The sequence below is a fragment of the Oryzias latipes genome, chromosome 11 (genome assembly GCF_053564925.1).
Source record: "Oryzias latipes strain Hd-rR chromosome 11, Olatipes_Hd-rR_3.1".
NCBI lineage: Eukaryota > Metazoa > Chordata > Actinopteri > Beloniformes > Adrianichthyidae > Oryzias > Oryzias latipes.
In genome coordinates this window covers 5,330,925-5,347,795 of record NC_136247.1, presented here as the reverse complement: position 1 = coordinate 5,347,795, position 16,871 = coordinate 5,330,925, and the positions used below count along the sequence as shown (strand labels likewise).

Below are 16,871 nucleotides of genomic sequence, written 5' to 3'. Positions count from 1 at the left end.
TGAGTCTGTGTGTTGTGGCCTCAGTTTCCTGTTCTTAGCTGACAGGGGTGGCCCCTGGTGTGGTATTCTGCTGCTGTAGACCATCTGCCTCAATGTTGGACATGTTGTGTTCAGAGATGCTCTTCTGCAGACCTCGGTTGGAACCAGTGGTTCTTTGAAATACTGTTGTCTTTCTGTCAGCTGGAGCCAGTCTGTCCATTCTGCTCTGAAATCAACAAGGCGTTTCTGTCCACAGAACTGCAACTCACTGGATATATTCTATTTTTCTGACTCTGTAAACCCTAGAGATGCTTGTGGGTGAAAATCCCAGTAGATCAGCAGTTTGTGAAATCCTCAAACCAGCCTGTCAGGCCCCAACAACCACACTGTTGTGTCTCGTCAGTCTTATGTTATGTCCTGAGTTGTGTACGTTTGGTCAATGTCTGCCACCTGTGTTGTCTCGTGTTGCACTTCCTGGTTTATTTTGAAACACTTAAGTCTCCTCTTGTTGCAGACCTCATTACTTCCTGCCTTGGTGTGATTCCCTTCAGGTGTGACTGTCTAATCCTCCCTGATTCTTTCCACCTGTGATTCCCTCCCTCATGTCTGAAATAGTCTAGTCTCCCTTTGTCCTGTGCCAGTGTGTCTGGTCTTATCCCGTGCCACAGCAAAAGCCTTTACCTGAGATTAAAAGCTCTAAACTCTGTATTTGAGTCCAGCCCAGAGTTCTGTCTTGATGCACTTCAAGTTAAAGTTCTGTTGCCCTTTGGTTTCCTTTGAACCGATAAAAATGACATTTTCTAATTTTTTTTTTAGAAATGTTTTTTGAGGAAATTAATCTTTACGGTCGAGTAGGTAAAAACTGCAGATAAATGAAAACTTCTTTATAATTTTGTTTTCTTGTAGTTAAAAAAAGAAAAATCAGTGAACCACAAATGATCCGGTTCAGACCATTTTTAGGGCCTTCATTGATTGCGTAGATTTTTTTCCCCCCTAGCAAATTAAAAACATTCAAAGTTGTCAACACAAGCAGTCAGATCAATATTGTTTATTTGAAGGTCTTTTCTGTTGCCTTTGAAATTGTTTGTTTTTTGCTTGCAGTGAGCCTCCACAGGCTGAACTGCTGCTGCTAGTTTGTCAGACTTTCAGCGACTGACCTCCTTTGCCTGATCTCTATCTCATTCCATCCTTCATCTCTGTCCATTTAGGATTTACCAGCTTTTAATCTTTGCAAATCTGCCTCAGCAAATATTCAACTACACTTCTGTGGGGCATCACATTGATTTCTATTTTCATTCTTTTTTCGTCATTGTCCCATCTGCATTTTAAAACTGGATCTGTTTGCACTAAAGTGGGGTACGCTCTTTAAAAAATGCCTTATAATGGTTTGTCAAAATCCTGCTTTATAGGTATTTAATAAACCGGCCTTTGTGTAGCCAAGCACTCATTCTTCATATTATTGTCAATAAACTTTATTTTTAAAAAATGTGACTCTTCACCCTTCATGTGTTGTATATAATTATCATCTTAAGATAGTTTTAAAGTCCTTGAATTTTCAAGTTTTGTGGCAGCCCTGTTTTTGCATGATGTCACATTTACGTTGGAATAATCGAACGCTGTAAATTTAAACACGAGACGATGTGTTTGAGAATTCCTGCTGCAGTTTAAAAAAATAGTCATTATGTCAAGGGAGGAAAATCCCCAATGTGATTGAAGCGGTCCACCCGCCAGAGCTTAGGGTCGTGTTCCCTGGCGTCCCATCTGCTCCATGATTTTTCTGAGAGAAACAAGCTGACGTGCAGTTTGTCCGGGCAGAGTGTGTGCAGTTAACCACAAAACAATTGATTTTAATCAGAGAGAAGGGAAAACTTCTCACTCTTAACAGGCTAGTACATTATATGTGGAAATAAAAGACTTGGTCCTGATGTTGTGAATTAAAACGTCACATTTACATAGCTTTAGGCTTTGGTTCAAACACTGATTAATCCAATCAAACTCTGTTCATTTTCAATGCAAGATAGATGCATCAAACCAATGGATTATTTTCTTTGAAAGTTATTTCCAGTATTTTTAAAGGTAACAATTACTTTCCTTTTTTTTAATACAATAAATTCTAGTTTTATTATTCAAAGTTGCACTTTTGGTCAGATTAAATCAATAGCTCGTGTAACAAAACACAATTATTTTATGAAAAGAAATTGATCAAATAAAATAAAACAATACTTTAAGTTGTAAAAATTGCAAATCAAAACCAGGGGTCTGCAACCTTTAGCGCTGAAAAAGAGCCATTTGGGTCATTTTTTTTTCTGACCAAACCCAACGAAAGCCAAAGGTCCCACTTCACCGTTTGAAAAAAAAAAGCACTCCTTAAAATTTTGTGCCCATTAAGCCTTTTTCTAAATATATATATATATATGTAAAATGTTGCTTTAAAAAATGTACAATATTTGAATCATAGCAGTGTTGGTAATTTTTATGTGTCAAATTTAGATTAATTTGCTTTTAGACACCAGAACATAAACGTTCCTTTCAAAATAAAAGACATCCAGTATCAAATAACTAACTAACCTTGGATTCTTTCAAATTTTTGGCTTTTTTTTAGGCAAAGAGCCACAATGGAGGGGTTAAAGAGCAAAACCATTCATAGGCTAATTAAATCTGACTCAAGAATCGGGTCTTAGTAACACTATTAATTTTTTAGTCATTTATTCTGGCTTCTAGATTTTTAAAGTGCTCAGGATTGATCATCACCCCCCCCCCCCTCCTCCTCCAAAAACACCCGAAATCCATCCTGTGGTCACGTGACTGGGTCAGAAAGCAGATTAACGGCTCTCTCCGAGTCCCGCGTGCAGACTCAGGCTGGATGTGGCGCCAACCGCTCCATCTTTTCGGGACGTCGTAGCACCGAAAAACCGGACTTCTTTGGGGCAACCTTCATGAAATAACCTGCTAACGGCGGCGTTCAAGATGATTTCGCCGTGGGACCGGTGGTACTCGACGAGTTGCTGCCTGTGCTGCCACGTACGGACGGGCACCATTATTCTGGGTATTTGGTATATGGTAAGGCTTTTTTTTCTGACGTCGACTGTAAAGGAATGTGGAATCAACTAGGTTAAAAATACTGATCGAAATGTAAATATTTATGCGTTATTATTTAGTGCATACATTGTGTATCTAAGCTGAACACGTAACCTTTTTTCGTTACACAACTACTCAGCGTTACTTTTATACTGTTTGTTACTTATTGTAACAAATCCTCTTTTGTTGATTTCTTTTTAGTTTTTTATTAATATTAGCAGTCTATCTTTAGTTAGGTAACATTTCCAGCCCATTTTCTTTGAACTTTGGTCATTGGGATCAAGAATAGTTCGCTCCTGCAGTTTAAACATAGTTTATTAATCCGAGTAAATCTCTGAGCTTTCGCCAAGTGTTAGTGATTAACGGTGCAATTCATCAGCCAAAGCTGTAATAAACAATCATTAATGACTTCCTTCCCACAAATCAGGTTAAAAAGTGGCTCCTGCTTTGAGAACTGTGATGATGTCCTTTTATTTTCATATTTCTACATTAATGGTTTTATAACTGAGAGTTTAATATTTGTATTGTTATTTTTATTTTTTTATTTTTAAAATAAACATTTGAATCATCTGAATAGGATGTGTAAAACATGAGACTGAAACGAAACAATAGATTACAACCTTACATTTCTTTTCTAAATAGATTATTTATGTGGTTTTATAAAGCTTAATGAAGATGGTCACCTGTGTGTTTACGTTTAAAAAAAACTGCATGCTTTCATTATGGATGGCAGAATCCACGAAACGCTATCTTCAGATTTGTTAAAGTTCCCACACAACTATGTTTTACTAACAACTAACCATTCCTTTATCTATTAACTATTTACTTATAAATAATGTCAAAACCTTTTCATGCCCACTCTTTTAAGCAATTACTTAAAGTCTTTTTGACAAAATTAATATTTAATGATTCGAAGTGTCGTTTATTGTATGCATGAGTACAAATATGACTATCTATTATTGAGAGTTAATATAATGGCATGTGGGTGTGTGTGTATGTATACACACACACACATCTATATATATATCTATATTCTATATAGATATATATATATATATATGCACTTATTTTTCCCCTCAGTTATTTCACTACTAATCATCTTAAGTTTAATACATCTACAGTATCTATATACATACGTCTCCTTTTTTCCAATTCCAACTAAAAAACGATTTCCAATTATATTAAAAAATAATTGTATCATGTTTTGTTTTTTTTACCTTTTTAAGGTGCTAAGTTAGTTGAGTTTTTGATCAAACGGGGAGTTGCAAATTAGCAACATATTACAATAAGATGTAACATGCTTCATAGGTTAATTGGTTAATGTAAATTGTCCATAGGTGTGAGTGTGAGTGTGAATGGGTGTGTGATTGTGGCCCTGCGACAGACTGGCTAACGTCCAGGTTGTCCCCTGCCTTCGCCCACGTGTGGCCAGGATAGGCTCCAGCAGCCTTGTGACCCCGAAAGGGATAAAACGGCAGAAGATGAATGAATTGCATGAAGATTTGAAATGTTTACATGTTTTTATTGCAGATGTTATGAGAAGCTACCAACATATACAGAAACATGAGTTTCTCCAAATTGCTTATTATATTCTCTGTAACTGAAATAACCAATTTCTTTTTATTATCAGAGAGGGTATTTTAGATTTTTTGCTTCATAACAAACACATTTGTCATAATGATAACAAAAGGCTAGAATCAATATTTAGCAAAGGATTTGCAGATATATCTAACTTCTTGGAAGTCCAAACCGAGATGAGGTATAATTTGAAGCATTTAAGAGTGCAGGTTGGGGATGTAATGCAATACTCACGTTAGGCCTGCACAATATACCGCAAATTTATCGTTATCGCAATATCAAGCTGTGCAATATGCATATCGCAAAAGACAGCAAATTTGCAATAAGTTGGTTACCTTATATGTGGCCAAACAATCTTATAGCAGCTTGAAGTGTTTAATGGATTGAAAGAATCCCTTTCTGCATTTGACCAATCAGATGGACCCCTTCACGTTGTTAACTAATCGGATGGCGCCCTATTATGTTGTATGTTCGCCTCCTGCGTCAACAAGGGTCATTTGTAGTATAATTTTTAAGCTGTTGTAATGGAATAGGAATAATATTTTTGGTTGTTTTGCTAATTGTTTATATACCGCAAATTATATCGTTATCGCAATATTAATCACTGATATCGCATATCGCGAGTTTTCTTCATATCGTGCAGCCCTAACTCACGTGGACTTCTTTGCCCCCCAGCTCATCAATGCAGTGGTCCTACTCATTCTGCTGTCCGCTCTCAATGACCCTGTGCAGTACCGCTACCACCTCACAAGCTCTGAGCTGGGGACTGACATTGATGTCATGGATGATGCTAGTAAGTGTGACTAACTAAATCTATAGGGGTCCTCTTTTGTTCCCTTCTTTACACATATTAAAATCATGGTTGAACTTTAAGATATTACCAAATAGGAAGTTTTGATTATGGAATCTTTTTCGGAGGATGTTTGTCTTTGCACAGATGTGGTGAGTGAAAAACCCCCAACAAATCACTGCGTGTGGGGGTGCTTTCTTTGGCTGTGCTCTTGTTTTTTGGTGCTCCGTCCTCAGTCAGCTGTTGTCGTCATCACAGTCGCCTCTGGACAGCTTCAGACACCATCACTGTCAGATGATTAAAAATGACTGCTCTAATTCTCGTCAGATTAAAGCGGCCATCTTGACTAGCTCATCCCCTTGTGGCTTTTATGCCTCTGCTGTATCAGTTAGAGGACAGTTGATGAGAGGAGCATTGTTTACGGCTGTTTATTTTTATTTTATGATAACATACATCTCATACATCTCAGTTATGCGGATGTTGCTTTGTGTGTATTTGGCACTTGGCATTGACTGATTGTGTGAATCTGTTTTGCAAAAACAACATGTCATTTTTTTTTAAATGGCGTCATTGTTAATCTTAAAATGAAATGCAAGCTGTGAGCGGCGTTGTACTCCAGTTGTGCCTGCATTCACTAGTAGAGCGGCTGTTTCTGGCCCTTCAGTTTCTGGTCAGGGCTGCAGAAGGCAAATTCATGAAAAAAAAAATCATAATTGTGGCTTTTCTGTTGGTTTTATCTCCTCATTTTGGGTCCCCTGTGGATGATTTAGTAGAATCAGCTAAAGTAAACTTTTCTATTTCCTTAGCAACAGAGGTTTTATTGCTATCGACGGTCACATTCCTAATATGTTCATATCCTATGTTATATCATTTCAATCAGCTCAATTTGTGTAATATATTGTCACAATGTTTCAGTAAAGAAAGCGCGAGCCAGAGAGGAACGCCACCTTTGCGATCTCGCCACATGAACCCCATTAAAATCTTCTTCTAAACCCAACATTTTCCCAGGTTGCTGCCCAGTGATGCTCGGGGAGTTAGGAGGTGATAGATGGAAAGCCCAAGGAGCAGTTTAAATTTGTAGTTGGTACTAAAGGGGATTTTTCTTTTTGAAAATCCAAGATGGCAGCCTCTTTTTGAGGCCAAAGGTCAACAGAATTATCGGTTGTGGTTGTAGACTTATGCTGGCGGCTTGTGTGTGAAATGTTGTAAAGTTTGAATAAATGTTATAGTTTTCCATGTTGTGCCGAAAGCCTGAAAATCACCAAATTTTGCCACAAATGGCAGCCAAGCCATAGGTACTGTGACCATCCCATAATAATTTTAAAGCTTCCTTTGGAGGTTTTATTTTTATTAGTGGGTAGTGGAGGCCCATAAGAGATTTTGACCCCATTCTTTTTTTTTTTTTCCCTTTTTTTTTGACGTCATCCTTTTATTTACAGTAGTTTTTTTTTTTTTTTGTTGTTTTTTTTTTGGCGGGGAAGGGGGGGGGGGGTCTTTCACTAGGAAAGGATTGCAAAAACAATATGGTCTCTGCAGGACACACTTACATTTGAAGAGTATTCTAATAAACAACCTCGTCCTAAAACATTGGTTTTAAAAATATACATATATATATATATATATTTTAAAACAAATGTCTTTGTATTCACAAAAATGCGTAAAAGTCATTTTAAATACCCTTTTCTGCATTTTTTCCCTGCAGATATCTGCATTGCAACTGCAATATCCCTTCTCATGATCCTCATCTGTGGCATGGCAACCTACGGTGCTTTTAAGGTAAGGATGCAACAGAGAGGCAAAAGCAAACCTATAGATTTGAGGAAGTTTTCACCTAATTATTGTCTCTCTTTGTAGCAACACGCTGCTTGGATCATTCCATTCTTCTGCTACCAAATCTTCGACTTTGCCCTTAACACACTGGTAGCCATAAGTGTGGTGGTTTATCCCAACACAGTGCAGGACTACCTCCATCAACTGGTGAGGAGGATATAAAAACGGACGTTTTCTGAGTTAACCACTTAATTTATGGGCCCGACATGGATAAAACCCAGAAACCAATGATTAGATCAGGTGTTATTTTGAGTCCTGAAATTTTTCAATTTATTATGTTTTGTGTTTCCTATCAGCCGGGAACCTTCCCATACAAAGAGGACATCATGTCCACCAACAACATGTGCCTAGTTCTTGCAGTTCTTCTCTTTATTGGCGGCATTCTCTGCTTCAAGGTAAGACTTCTGTGTTTTGCACGTCTTTAGTTTGTCAACCACTCTGACAGTATTAATCTAACAGGCTTATGCAAAAATAAATGCATTACATAGCTGAGCAATTTACATTCAATCTAGCCTCCTAACCTTCAGAGCAGCAATAAGCAGATGGCATCTCCAATGGCTTCTACTGCTCCGAATATCCTTTTTCATTGGGAGTTGAGCGCACAGTCAGAAAGCAGCCTGTCAGAGATGTTAGCTGAACAGCTCCTGTCAAACAAGCTCTGCCTTAACGCATGGGTGATCCTCCTGGCACAGCGCTGCTCCCGGCTTCTTGAAGGAGATGGAGCAGAAAGCTGCAGTCATCTGTACAATTAAATCAAGTGGCTTTTCTTCTGGGTTGATACTGGAAGTCATTTTGGCAAAGTGAGGTTCAGAGTGACAGATTTTAGTTGTGGGACTGATGTTAACCATCCTTCAGGTAAAGCTATGCTGACCAGTGTTGTGCCGACAATACAACTGTCCATTGTGATGTCAGTCACAGGATTGTGTTTAAAATATGCTTTAGTTTTTCACATTTATATGCAATCTTTTAATTCAACCCATGGAATAAAAGCTGAAAGTCTGCACTTCAATGGCATCTGAGTTGTTTTATTTAAAATTCACTGTGGTAATGTACAGAAACTGAATTAGAAATAATGTCTCAGTCCAAATATTGATGGTCCTGACTGTATATGTGCTTTTTGGGCTTCCACATTCAAAACGGTCTCATTCATGCCTCACTAACCAAGTTTCTACGACTATTTTTGGGCACTATAAAACGCGTGGCCATTAAAGACGCATTGAATTTTGAACTTTGACCAATCAGTCACATGGATTTAGTAGTGACCTATGGATGGTGCCCCCTTTTATTCACGGAAGTGCCAACCGTTTGTAAAATTGATCATGGAGGAGAACTAAAGCGTTCTGGTTTGCTGGGATTATATAGTAACACAAAGTCTTTCATATATCGTAAAAAACTGTAAAAGAAAAAGTCTGAAGCAAGATTCGTGAGATTTGTGCGGCTTCCAAATTTCGAACCAAACCTCTTCCAACTGTTGGAGACGGACATGCGTTAGCATCAGGTGTTCAAGGATGTACATTTAGCACGTTCTAGAACACGCATCACATGTTCGATTTGGAAAAAAGCATTACATTGATGTCACTCATACTTACGCTCAGGCTCCAACATGATGGAGTCAATTCATTTACCATTTCTTTGTGGTATGGATTCTGCCACGATGTCAGTAGCAGTGATTGGTCCAGGCCAGTCTAGGTTTCTATGGTAACCACTCTCAGCAGTCAAAAGTGAACTTGTTAGAAGTATACACCCTTATCACTTGAAAGGAGGAGAATCTGTCAAAGGTTTTGAAGTTCAAATCATATACGGTACTTTATTGGAGTATCTGGTTATTTTATACCGTGAACAACGTACATGACAGAAAAAAATACCATGAAAATAATATGCAAGAACATGTTTTTAAAAAAAAAACCCTAGCAGAGACAAATATAATAACTGAGTATCGGCTGTTTATTTCTCTATTGAAGTCTATGGGGTTTTGGCTTCCTGGAGCCAGTTGGTACTTCCTATTGGCAATATATGAAGGGGGAGGGGTCGCTAAGTCTGGATCTCATATGCAGTGCATATGAGATGAGGTGCAGACACACCTGCTGCCATTGCATTTGAAGCCAACATCCTTCACTTGACCGATCTTGGCGTACATGACACAGACGGGCAGGAAGAGAAGGAGCAAGCTGGAAGAGACTGAAGACGACGAGGAAGGAAATGTCAGTGAGGAAGTGGTTTGGAGGAAGAAAGAGGAAGGTGCTAAAAAAAGATGATAACGTGTGTTTTTTTAGACAAGGACACCACTGTTGTGATGTAAAAAGGCTGTTAGATGAAATCATAGTCATTCATTTATTCATATATTTAAAGCAAAAACAGTCAATTGGATATTAAACATTTTTTTTTAATAAAAATTCTGAAGATAAAGACATTAAAGCCAAAACAAAACATGAAGATTTCAAATGTGGATAGAAAGATGCTCACTGGATGATTTGACCTTTTTCTTGTGCCGCACAAAGAATGAGGTCAACTCAGCAGATGGTAAAGTGATTGGTTGGCATTCTGCTTGGCTTCCTGTTTTATATTTATTTCTTTTCCTCCGTGCTGGCACAAGCAACAACTCAGCAAGCTACTCACACACAAACCCACAGGCACACATGCGCAAACATACAAAGAACCTCCTTTTCTTCTGCCAAGTCGGACAACCCCCCCCCCCCCTCCCCCTCCCCTCAGTGAGAACATAAGCTCAGTGAAGCAAGAGATGCCTGTTAAGTTGCTTCTGGTGAAATAGTGGAAGCAGAACCAGAGGAGCTGCGTTGTTTGGGAAAATGCCCTTTCCTGTCATCCTCACTCATCTTGAAGCATGAATCACAACAAGGAGAATTATTATGAATGAAAATTGTTTTAAAAATGGTTGCTTTTTTTTTTTATCTGGGACAGGCCTACATGATTGGCTGTGTGTGGAACTGCTACAGATATGTGAGCGGCAGGGGAACCACTGAAGTCCTGGTCTATGTCACGACCAACGACAACACGGTGAGTCCTGTCCTTCACCCAGCAGCTCCTAATCCCCCAGCCTCAGGTTTTCCCCTCTGCTCTTTTTTTTCTAAACTATGATCCCTGACTCTGTGTGAGACGGGAGACTTTTAGTGTTCCAGATCACGTGTCCCATCATCATGCTTTGATGTGCCCATTGCAAATTGATTTCTATTCACAAGATCATTCCGTTTACTATTCAACACAGTTCAACTAATACATCTTTATACTATTTTAATAGCTTTTTTTAGCCAAAAGAAAGCTTTAAATGATTCATGTATTTGATTAATCATTATGACATTTAAAGAGTTGTTTTTTTAAATGGGCCAATTCTTCCAAACAAGCTTTTTTGGGGTGTTTTCCAGTGGGAAATACCCAGTATTTTCTTTAGGAAGTGCCAAGCAATCTCCATTGTTCAGACTCTTATCTTATTCAGCCTTTGGTCCATTTGGAGCTGAACTTGGGGAGTTTAGTTCTTCATTGCGTGAAATGTTTTACTGGTATAAATTCAAAAGTCCAGAAGATTTGGTTATTTCAACAAATGTATTCGGATTTTGTATTTTTTAGGCAAAAAATAATAATTTTTCAATTGATTTGATCAGCAAACCTTGAAGGTGTCAGGCTGTGGTTCCTGTCCAATAGATTCTGCTGTTGCTGCTGGGTTTTTCTGCCTGTTCCACAGCTGTTGAGCCTCTGCGGGTTCTCTGTGGGTGTGAACGACTTTCCAAGTAGAGCCGGATGTCGTTCATCCCACTTTGCCTGTTACATGTTGACCATGAGTGTCACTGAGAGGCCTGTGTGCTGCGTCCTGTGTATAATCCTCCATCCTGATAGATAAGACATTAATCAGCCTCACACCCGGCGCCCCAGTATGCAACACTCCATCCATCTGTCACTTTGCCCTTGTACTGTAATAGCCTCTCACCCTGATGACGATTTTCTCTGGACGAAAACAAGACTCGACACCCTGGAGGTAATCCAGCGAGCTCTGATGTCACTCAAACGCGTTGCCATTCAGCGTTTTGGACATGCGCTTCGTCTGCCGCAGGCGGGATGAAGGAAATCCAATGTTGAAAACCACAGAAAATTCAGCTGATTTGAAAAACAACACTTTTAATAGTAATAAAAAGTAAAAAGAAAAGTGAAACAAAGGGACAAACTCATAAACAGTGCAAACTTCATCCATTTTTATAATCAACCAACCTTTTATTGATGATTTGGTTTGAATGATTGCCATTTTGTGTGTTGCCAAATAAAACAATAAATAAAATTCAATCAAACTTGAATACAGCTTTAAGGCATATAGCAATGGAAATGTTTTTATTTTGGAATTTTCTAGAACATTTTTGTTACTTTTCCATTTTATTCCTTTTTCTAGATTTAAAGAGCCAGTCTGATTAAAAGAGTTTGTAGGTGTGACGTAGAACGCTATGGAACATAACTCAGAGGTGAATTTCGAATAAACTCCTGCCGCTCTGCAGAAACTGTGTCCTTGAAAACGACACAAGTTTTTGGATTTTGCCTAAAAACGGCGTAATAATGAAAAAAAGACCACTGCAAATGCTTAAAAAATAAAATCAAACGATGATCAGAGTGTGTGCTTGAATTGTTTTTTTTAGATGTGCTACACTTGTTTTTAAGTCTTTGAGAAAATACACGACTGAAAAAACCAAAAACTTGCATTGAAGGAAAAACGACATCAGCATGTTTAGTGCTTCCCTTTTTTCCTTTTGAAAGTAGCGGCAGTGGATAGAAAAACATCAAGTACCCAGCTGCTGTTGCTGATCTGTCCTTCTTTTCTGTAAATGCTAAATAAAACACACAAGGGTCACCCCCCCCCCCCCCCCCCTCTTCTGTCCATCCTGGCTTCTTCATGAAGGTTACATAAGTGTCTGCTTGTCCGCTTCATTTCAAATCCCCTGTGATGTGCCTGCTGGGCCTCCCTGGCCGTCTCCATCCCCTCTGAGCAGATTCCCTCGCTAAATTAGCAGCACTGCTGGTTTTATAACATCATTAGATGCGGGCGGCCGTGGTGCAGCGGTAGGGCGGTCGACCCATGATCATAAGATTGCAGGTTCGATTCCCGCCTTGCACGCCCATGTGTCGAAGTGTCCTTGGGCAAGACACTGAACCCCACCTTGCTTCTGGTGGGAGGTTGGCGCCAGTGTTCGGCAGCGGAGCCGCCATCAGTGTGTGAATGTCTGTGTGAATGTGTGTGTGCATGGGTGAATGGGACTGTGACTGTAAAGCGCTTTGGGCCTTCGTAAGAAGGTAGAAAGCGCTATATAAGTATACGCCATTTACCATTTTTACCATTAGAGGAGAAAGACTCCTGACAGCCTCGGCACAAGCTGGCCTCGGCCAGCGTTGCCCTTGGAGCCAGTCTCCCCCTGAAGAGGATTCACAAACGGGAACCTGTAGTATTTTTATCCACAGAAAACAGGGAGCTGATTTGGGATTCTTATGTGTGTGTTGCAGGTTCTGCTTCCACCATACGAGGAAGCCGTAGCCATTCCGCCGAAGGACACTCCTCCTCAGTACAACCAGGCTTAAGAGATACCCTCACTTCAAGATTATGGACCCCACATAATCTCCCTCCCCACAGTAGGACCCCGACTCTGTCTGTAACACATTAAAAACTCGAATGCAAAGTTAGATGCTGGCTCCCTCCCTGTTAACTGTGACTTCCTCTGTCCGGCCTGGTGCAGTTTTCCTCTCCAAGCGTGCACTTCCTTACGTGCTTTTACCCCCCAAATCCACGTGCACATTTGTAATCTACAAGTGCAGCTGTTTGGCCACCAACTGTTAACCCCCATTACTGTGAATCGTGGTGATTTTTAGAGGTGGAATACAGCCAGTAAAGCGACGGTTATCAGGAGCACTTTTTTATCAGAAATTGACAGATTTCTTTTACTGAATGTAACGTTTGGGTATTTTTGTATGAACATTTATATAAAAGTGAAAACTGAGAGGAAACACTTGAAAAGTGAAAGGCTGTGATACGGTAACACCTCGTCTGCTAATGTTTCTTGTTTGTTTTTGTTTTTTATGCATAAAAAACGACCGTCTTCCTTCTGTTTGGTCCAGTTTGTAAACTTAGAGCCCATCCACTGCCAGTGAATTCATTTTTATTGCTATATTCCAGCTTGCCTTCTGATCCTTTTCTTGATCTATAACCTTTATTAACCAGTGAAGAGCTCATGAAAACTGTACAGTGTTTAAATATTCAGCCCCTGCACATTACCAGTATATGAGAGCTGGACTGACTCCTCCCACTTGGCGTTCTAAATAGGAAGTACCTGCTGCATGTTATTCACGTTATAAACTGACCAATCAGATGCCTCAATAAAAGGATGTGGTCTCAAAGGGAATGTTTGAAACGTCTGATTCAATTCAATGCTTTCTAGCGGTAGGGGTGTGGACTTCCAACAAAGCTCCTCAGTGGTTTCCATAGAAACGTTGACTGACTCAGACCAACCGCTGCTTACTGATGACGTCTGGCTCCACGGCGTCCGTATCGCAAAAAAACTGGCGCCTTGATTGACTTTGTTGGAGCCAGAAGTGATTTGTTTTCCATGGATGATGTCAATCACTCGATCCAGTTCTCTTACAGTCAATTCCCCTGCAGCAGTGACAGGTTTCTGACTCCGCCCACCAACCTGCAGCAGCAACAGCTGCGTCTTCACGGTCCTTCTTGATCTGAAGTCCCACTCTGACCGTTGAAGTTGAGCTGATTTTTGCCGCGCTGCAAACTGTTCGACTGCTGTAAACCCACAAACTGCACACACAGGGTTTGTGTGACATGATGCAACTCTTCCACTCCTTTTTCCTATTACTTTTGCATTTATTGACCTCAGCAACCCATACGTGAAGCTAGTTCAGCAATGCTTGCTCACTGTTATCGGATGAGGAAAATTATGGGATAGATGACTGCTTTTAGCATTCCAGCTATGCAACAGTGCATTCTCCAATGTATTTGTTGTGGAAACACAGATGCCATGGATTTAAATGTTATTCTACTAATATTTCCATTGACAACACATCGGACATCTCTGCTGTTCTTTTTCCTGTGTGAAATCTGTCTGCTGTGTTTTCAATGATCCGAGTAAACATGCACTTTACAATCAGTGTCGGCTCACTGGGAATTCACGTCTATTTTCCATGTCAGGCTGTAGTTCAGCAGTTTCTGCAGCCACCTAGGCCTGGATCCTGACATGTTGGCAATCATGACACAAATCAACAGATTTTTATGTGATCAACTGATTTTTCTCCCTGTATTGGATCAGTGTATTGGGCTTTCATTTTTTTGTTCATAATTCATGTGAAACCTGTCCTCTGCCCCGTCGTTGGATCTGCATGAGCTCATTTGTTAAACTGAACAATAAAACGCTAAATTGACAAGTTTGTTTCGTCTCAGTTTTGTTTTATTTTATGTGACAGTCTAAAACCCACACCTTTTCTATTCCCATATATTGTGGTTTTTTTGGACTAAGTCGTTTCAAGGTATAAGCCACAGTTGCCGAAAAATGGATAATAAGGAAAAGTCATATTTAACCCTTGTGCTATCTTAGATGACCCCTCCCTTCCATTGACGTGTTCTCCCTACCATGACAAAGGTGGATAAAGGTGGAAAGATTTCATGTAATCCATGGACACCAGTGAAGATCACAAATCATTGAAGAAAAAAGTTTCAGAGCACTGTCTAGTGGGTCTAGATGACCCCACTCCCAATGTTAAAGTGCCTAGGATAGCACAAGGGTTAAAAGAAAGTGGCACCCCCGGCCAAACTATATTAAAAAAAAAACTTGTACTCCCAAGTATACGGTACTTTATTTACTGAAGGGTTGGGTTTGGTTTCCCAAAAGACTGGCCTTGAATTTATGTGGTCAGTTTTTTGAGTAAATATCTACTTTATTTAATTTAAAACTTTTTGTGATTAAAAATGTAAGATTTTAAAATATTGTTGGTAAATTCCACCATTGTTCAGTTTAAAATTTGATTTTATTAAAACATTTTTTATTACATTGGCATGGTTTCATGTGTTTGATCAGTCAAAAAATTGATTTTGTTCACCCATTGTTTTTTCTGCCCAGATTTCAAATACATTTTTAGCTTTAGTTACAATTTCCTTCAGCCTTGTCATTTATTTTAATCCAACTGTTTTTCAGCTGTAACTAAAAGCTCAAGTATTGGTTACAAATAAATCGGTTTCATGATTGTGCTCTCAAAAGAAAGTAGAAAAATGCCATCGTCAGGCTCTTTGTAACTCTGGTTTGAGAGGAGAAAGACATGCAAAAGTCAGAAAAATGGAAAACACCTCTGAATGAATTTGATTACAGAGGGCTGGCTCAAAGAAAGATGAGCTAGAAGAAAACAATAAAAATGAATTTGCTTCTGAAAATACCACCCAAGAAAATGCATAAAGGTATTTGCTTCACTGTCTGGGCGTTTGCAGGGAGAAGGGATTAATGCATCCCAGTGAAGGCCGGCGGCTTTACCTTGAGCCTGATGAGGATACCAGACGGATGCATTCTGCCCCGCTTGGGGCTTGAAAAGAAATGTAGGTCACATTCTGTCTCTTCCTGCTGATGTTGGTGACGAACCCTACAAACCTTTGTAAAAAAAGACTCGCTTACAGAGATGAGAGCTGACATTAAATCTGAATGATTATTTTTTGACATTTCAGCAGAACATCAGTTATCCTGGGAATTTTGCACAAAATGTCGGGAAGCTTTCAGGTGGAGTATCTATTTTGTTAAAAGTTTCAATGGTGACAAACCTTAATTCCCTAAAGAAAAATGTCAGTAACCTTTAATCCCAACAGCTACATAAAACAGGAATGGGACTGCAACAGGCTCACTCATAACACATCATCAAAAGGAGGATTTTCTGTTCAAAACTTCATTTGATCAGATTATCTATAGGTTAATCTGAAAAAAGACTAATTTAAGGGACCCGCAGATGATGGGAGAATTGAATTGAAGCCAGACTGCTTTCATGCTTTGAACATCCAACCTTCACAACACATTTTAAATCTAAAACTTCCAGTAAAGAGAATTTATGATGCAGTTTATAAAGTAATACATTCAAATATGTATTTTGTTATAAATTCTCTTTTCAGTAGATATTTAAATGTTGCCACATTGCCCTTTAGCTCCACCTGCCGGAAAACTTACAGGAGCAGCTGTTGAGCCACCTTTAGTCATTAAACCAAACTCTGAACTCCTGAGATTCTGCGAATTAAACTTTTTATTCTAACAGCCTACAATAAAAATAAAAACAGACAGTGGAATATTTTTGTAGCAACGACCTGACCTGAGTGGGATTTCAGAAAACAACTTTTAACCAAAATGGAATTATCCAGTTCAAACTCTTCTAGTCTAGAGCTGAAAATGTAATACGTCATCACCTTTCAAAGCTTTTGATGCCTCAGACTGTTTACAGGTTTCAAACAAGCTACAGTTCTCACGGCTGTGGCTCACCCCCCAGCTTTATGTGACTATTAATAAAGGAGCTGAGCGGTTGCACAACTTTAAAGGCAAATCCATCAGCTCCTGATGTCTCACACTAGAGGTGCAAATCCTTCCTCTATTACATTTCC

General features: G+C 39.3%; 1 protein-coding gene across 1 annotated transcript; it reads left to right on the top strand.

Annotated features, from left to right (window-relative positions):
- Positions 1-2,774: 2,774 nt before the first annotated feature.
- On the top strand, positions 2,775-14,671 carry laptm4b (lysosomal protein transmembrane 4 beta). The gene is made up of 7 exons (XM_004074244.5): positions 2,775-3,039; positions 5,311-5,428; positions 7,128-7,201; positions 7,280-7,402; positions 7,552-7,650; positions 10,175-10,270; positions 12,749-14,671. Exons 1-7 carry the CDS (start codon positions 2,947-2,949, stop codon positions 12,821-12,823), a joined length of 678 nt encoding a protein of 225 aa, XP_004074292.1. The 5' UTR covers positions 2,775-2,946; the 3' UTR covers positions 12,824-14,671.
- Positions 14,672-16,871: the final 2,200 nt, after the last annotated feature.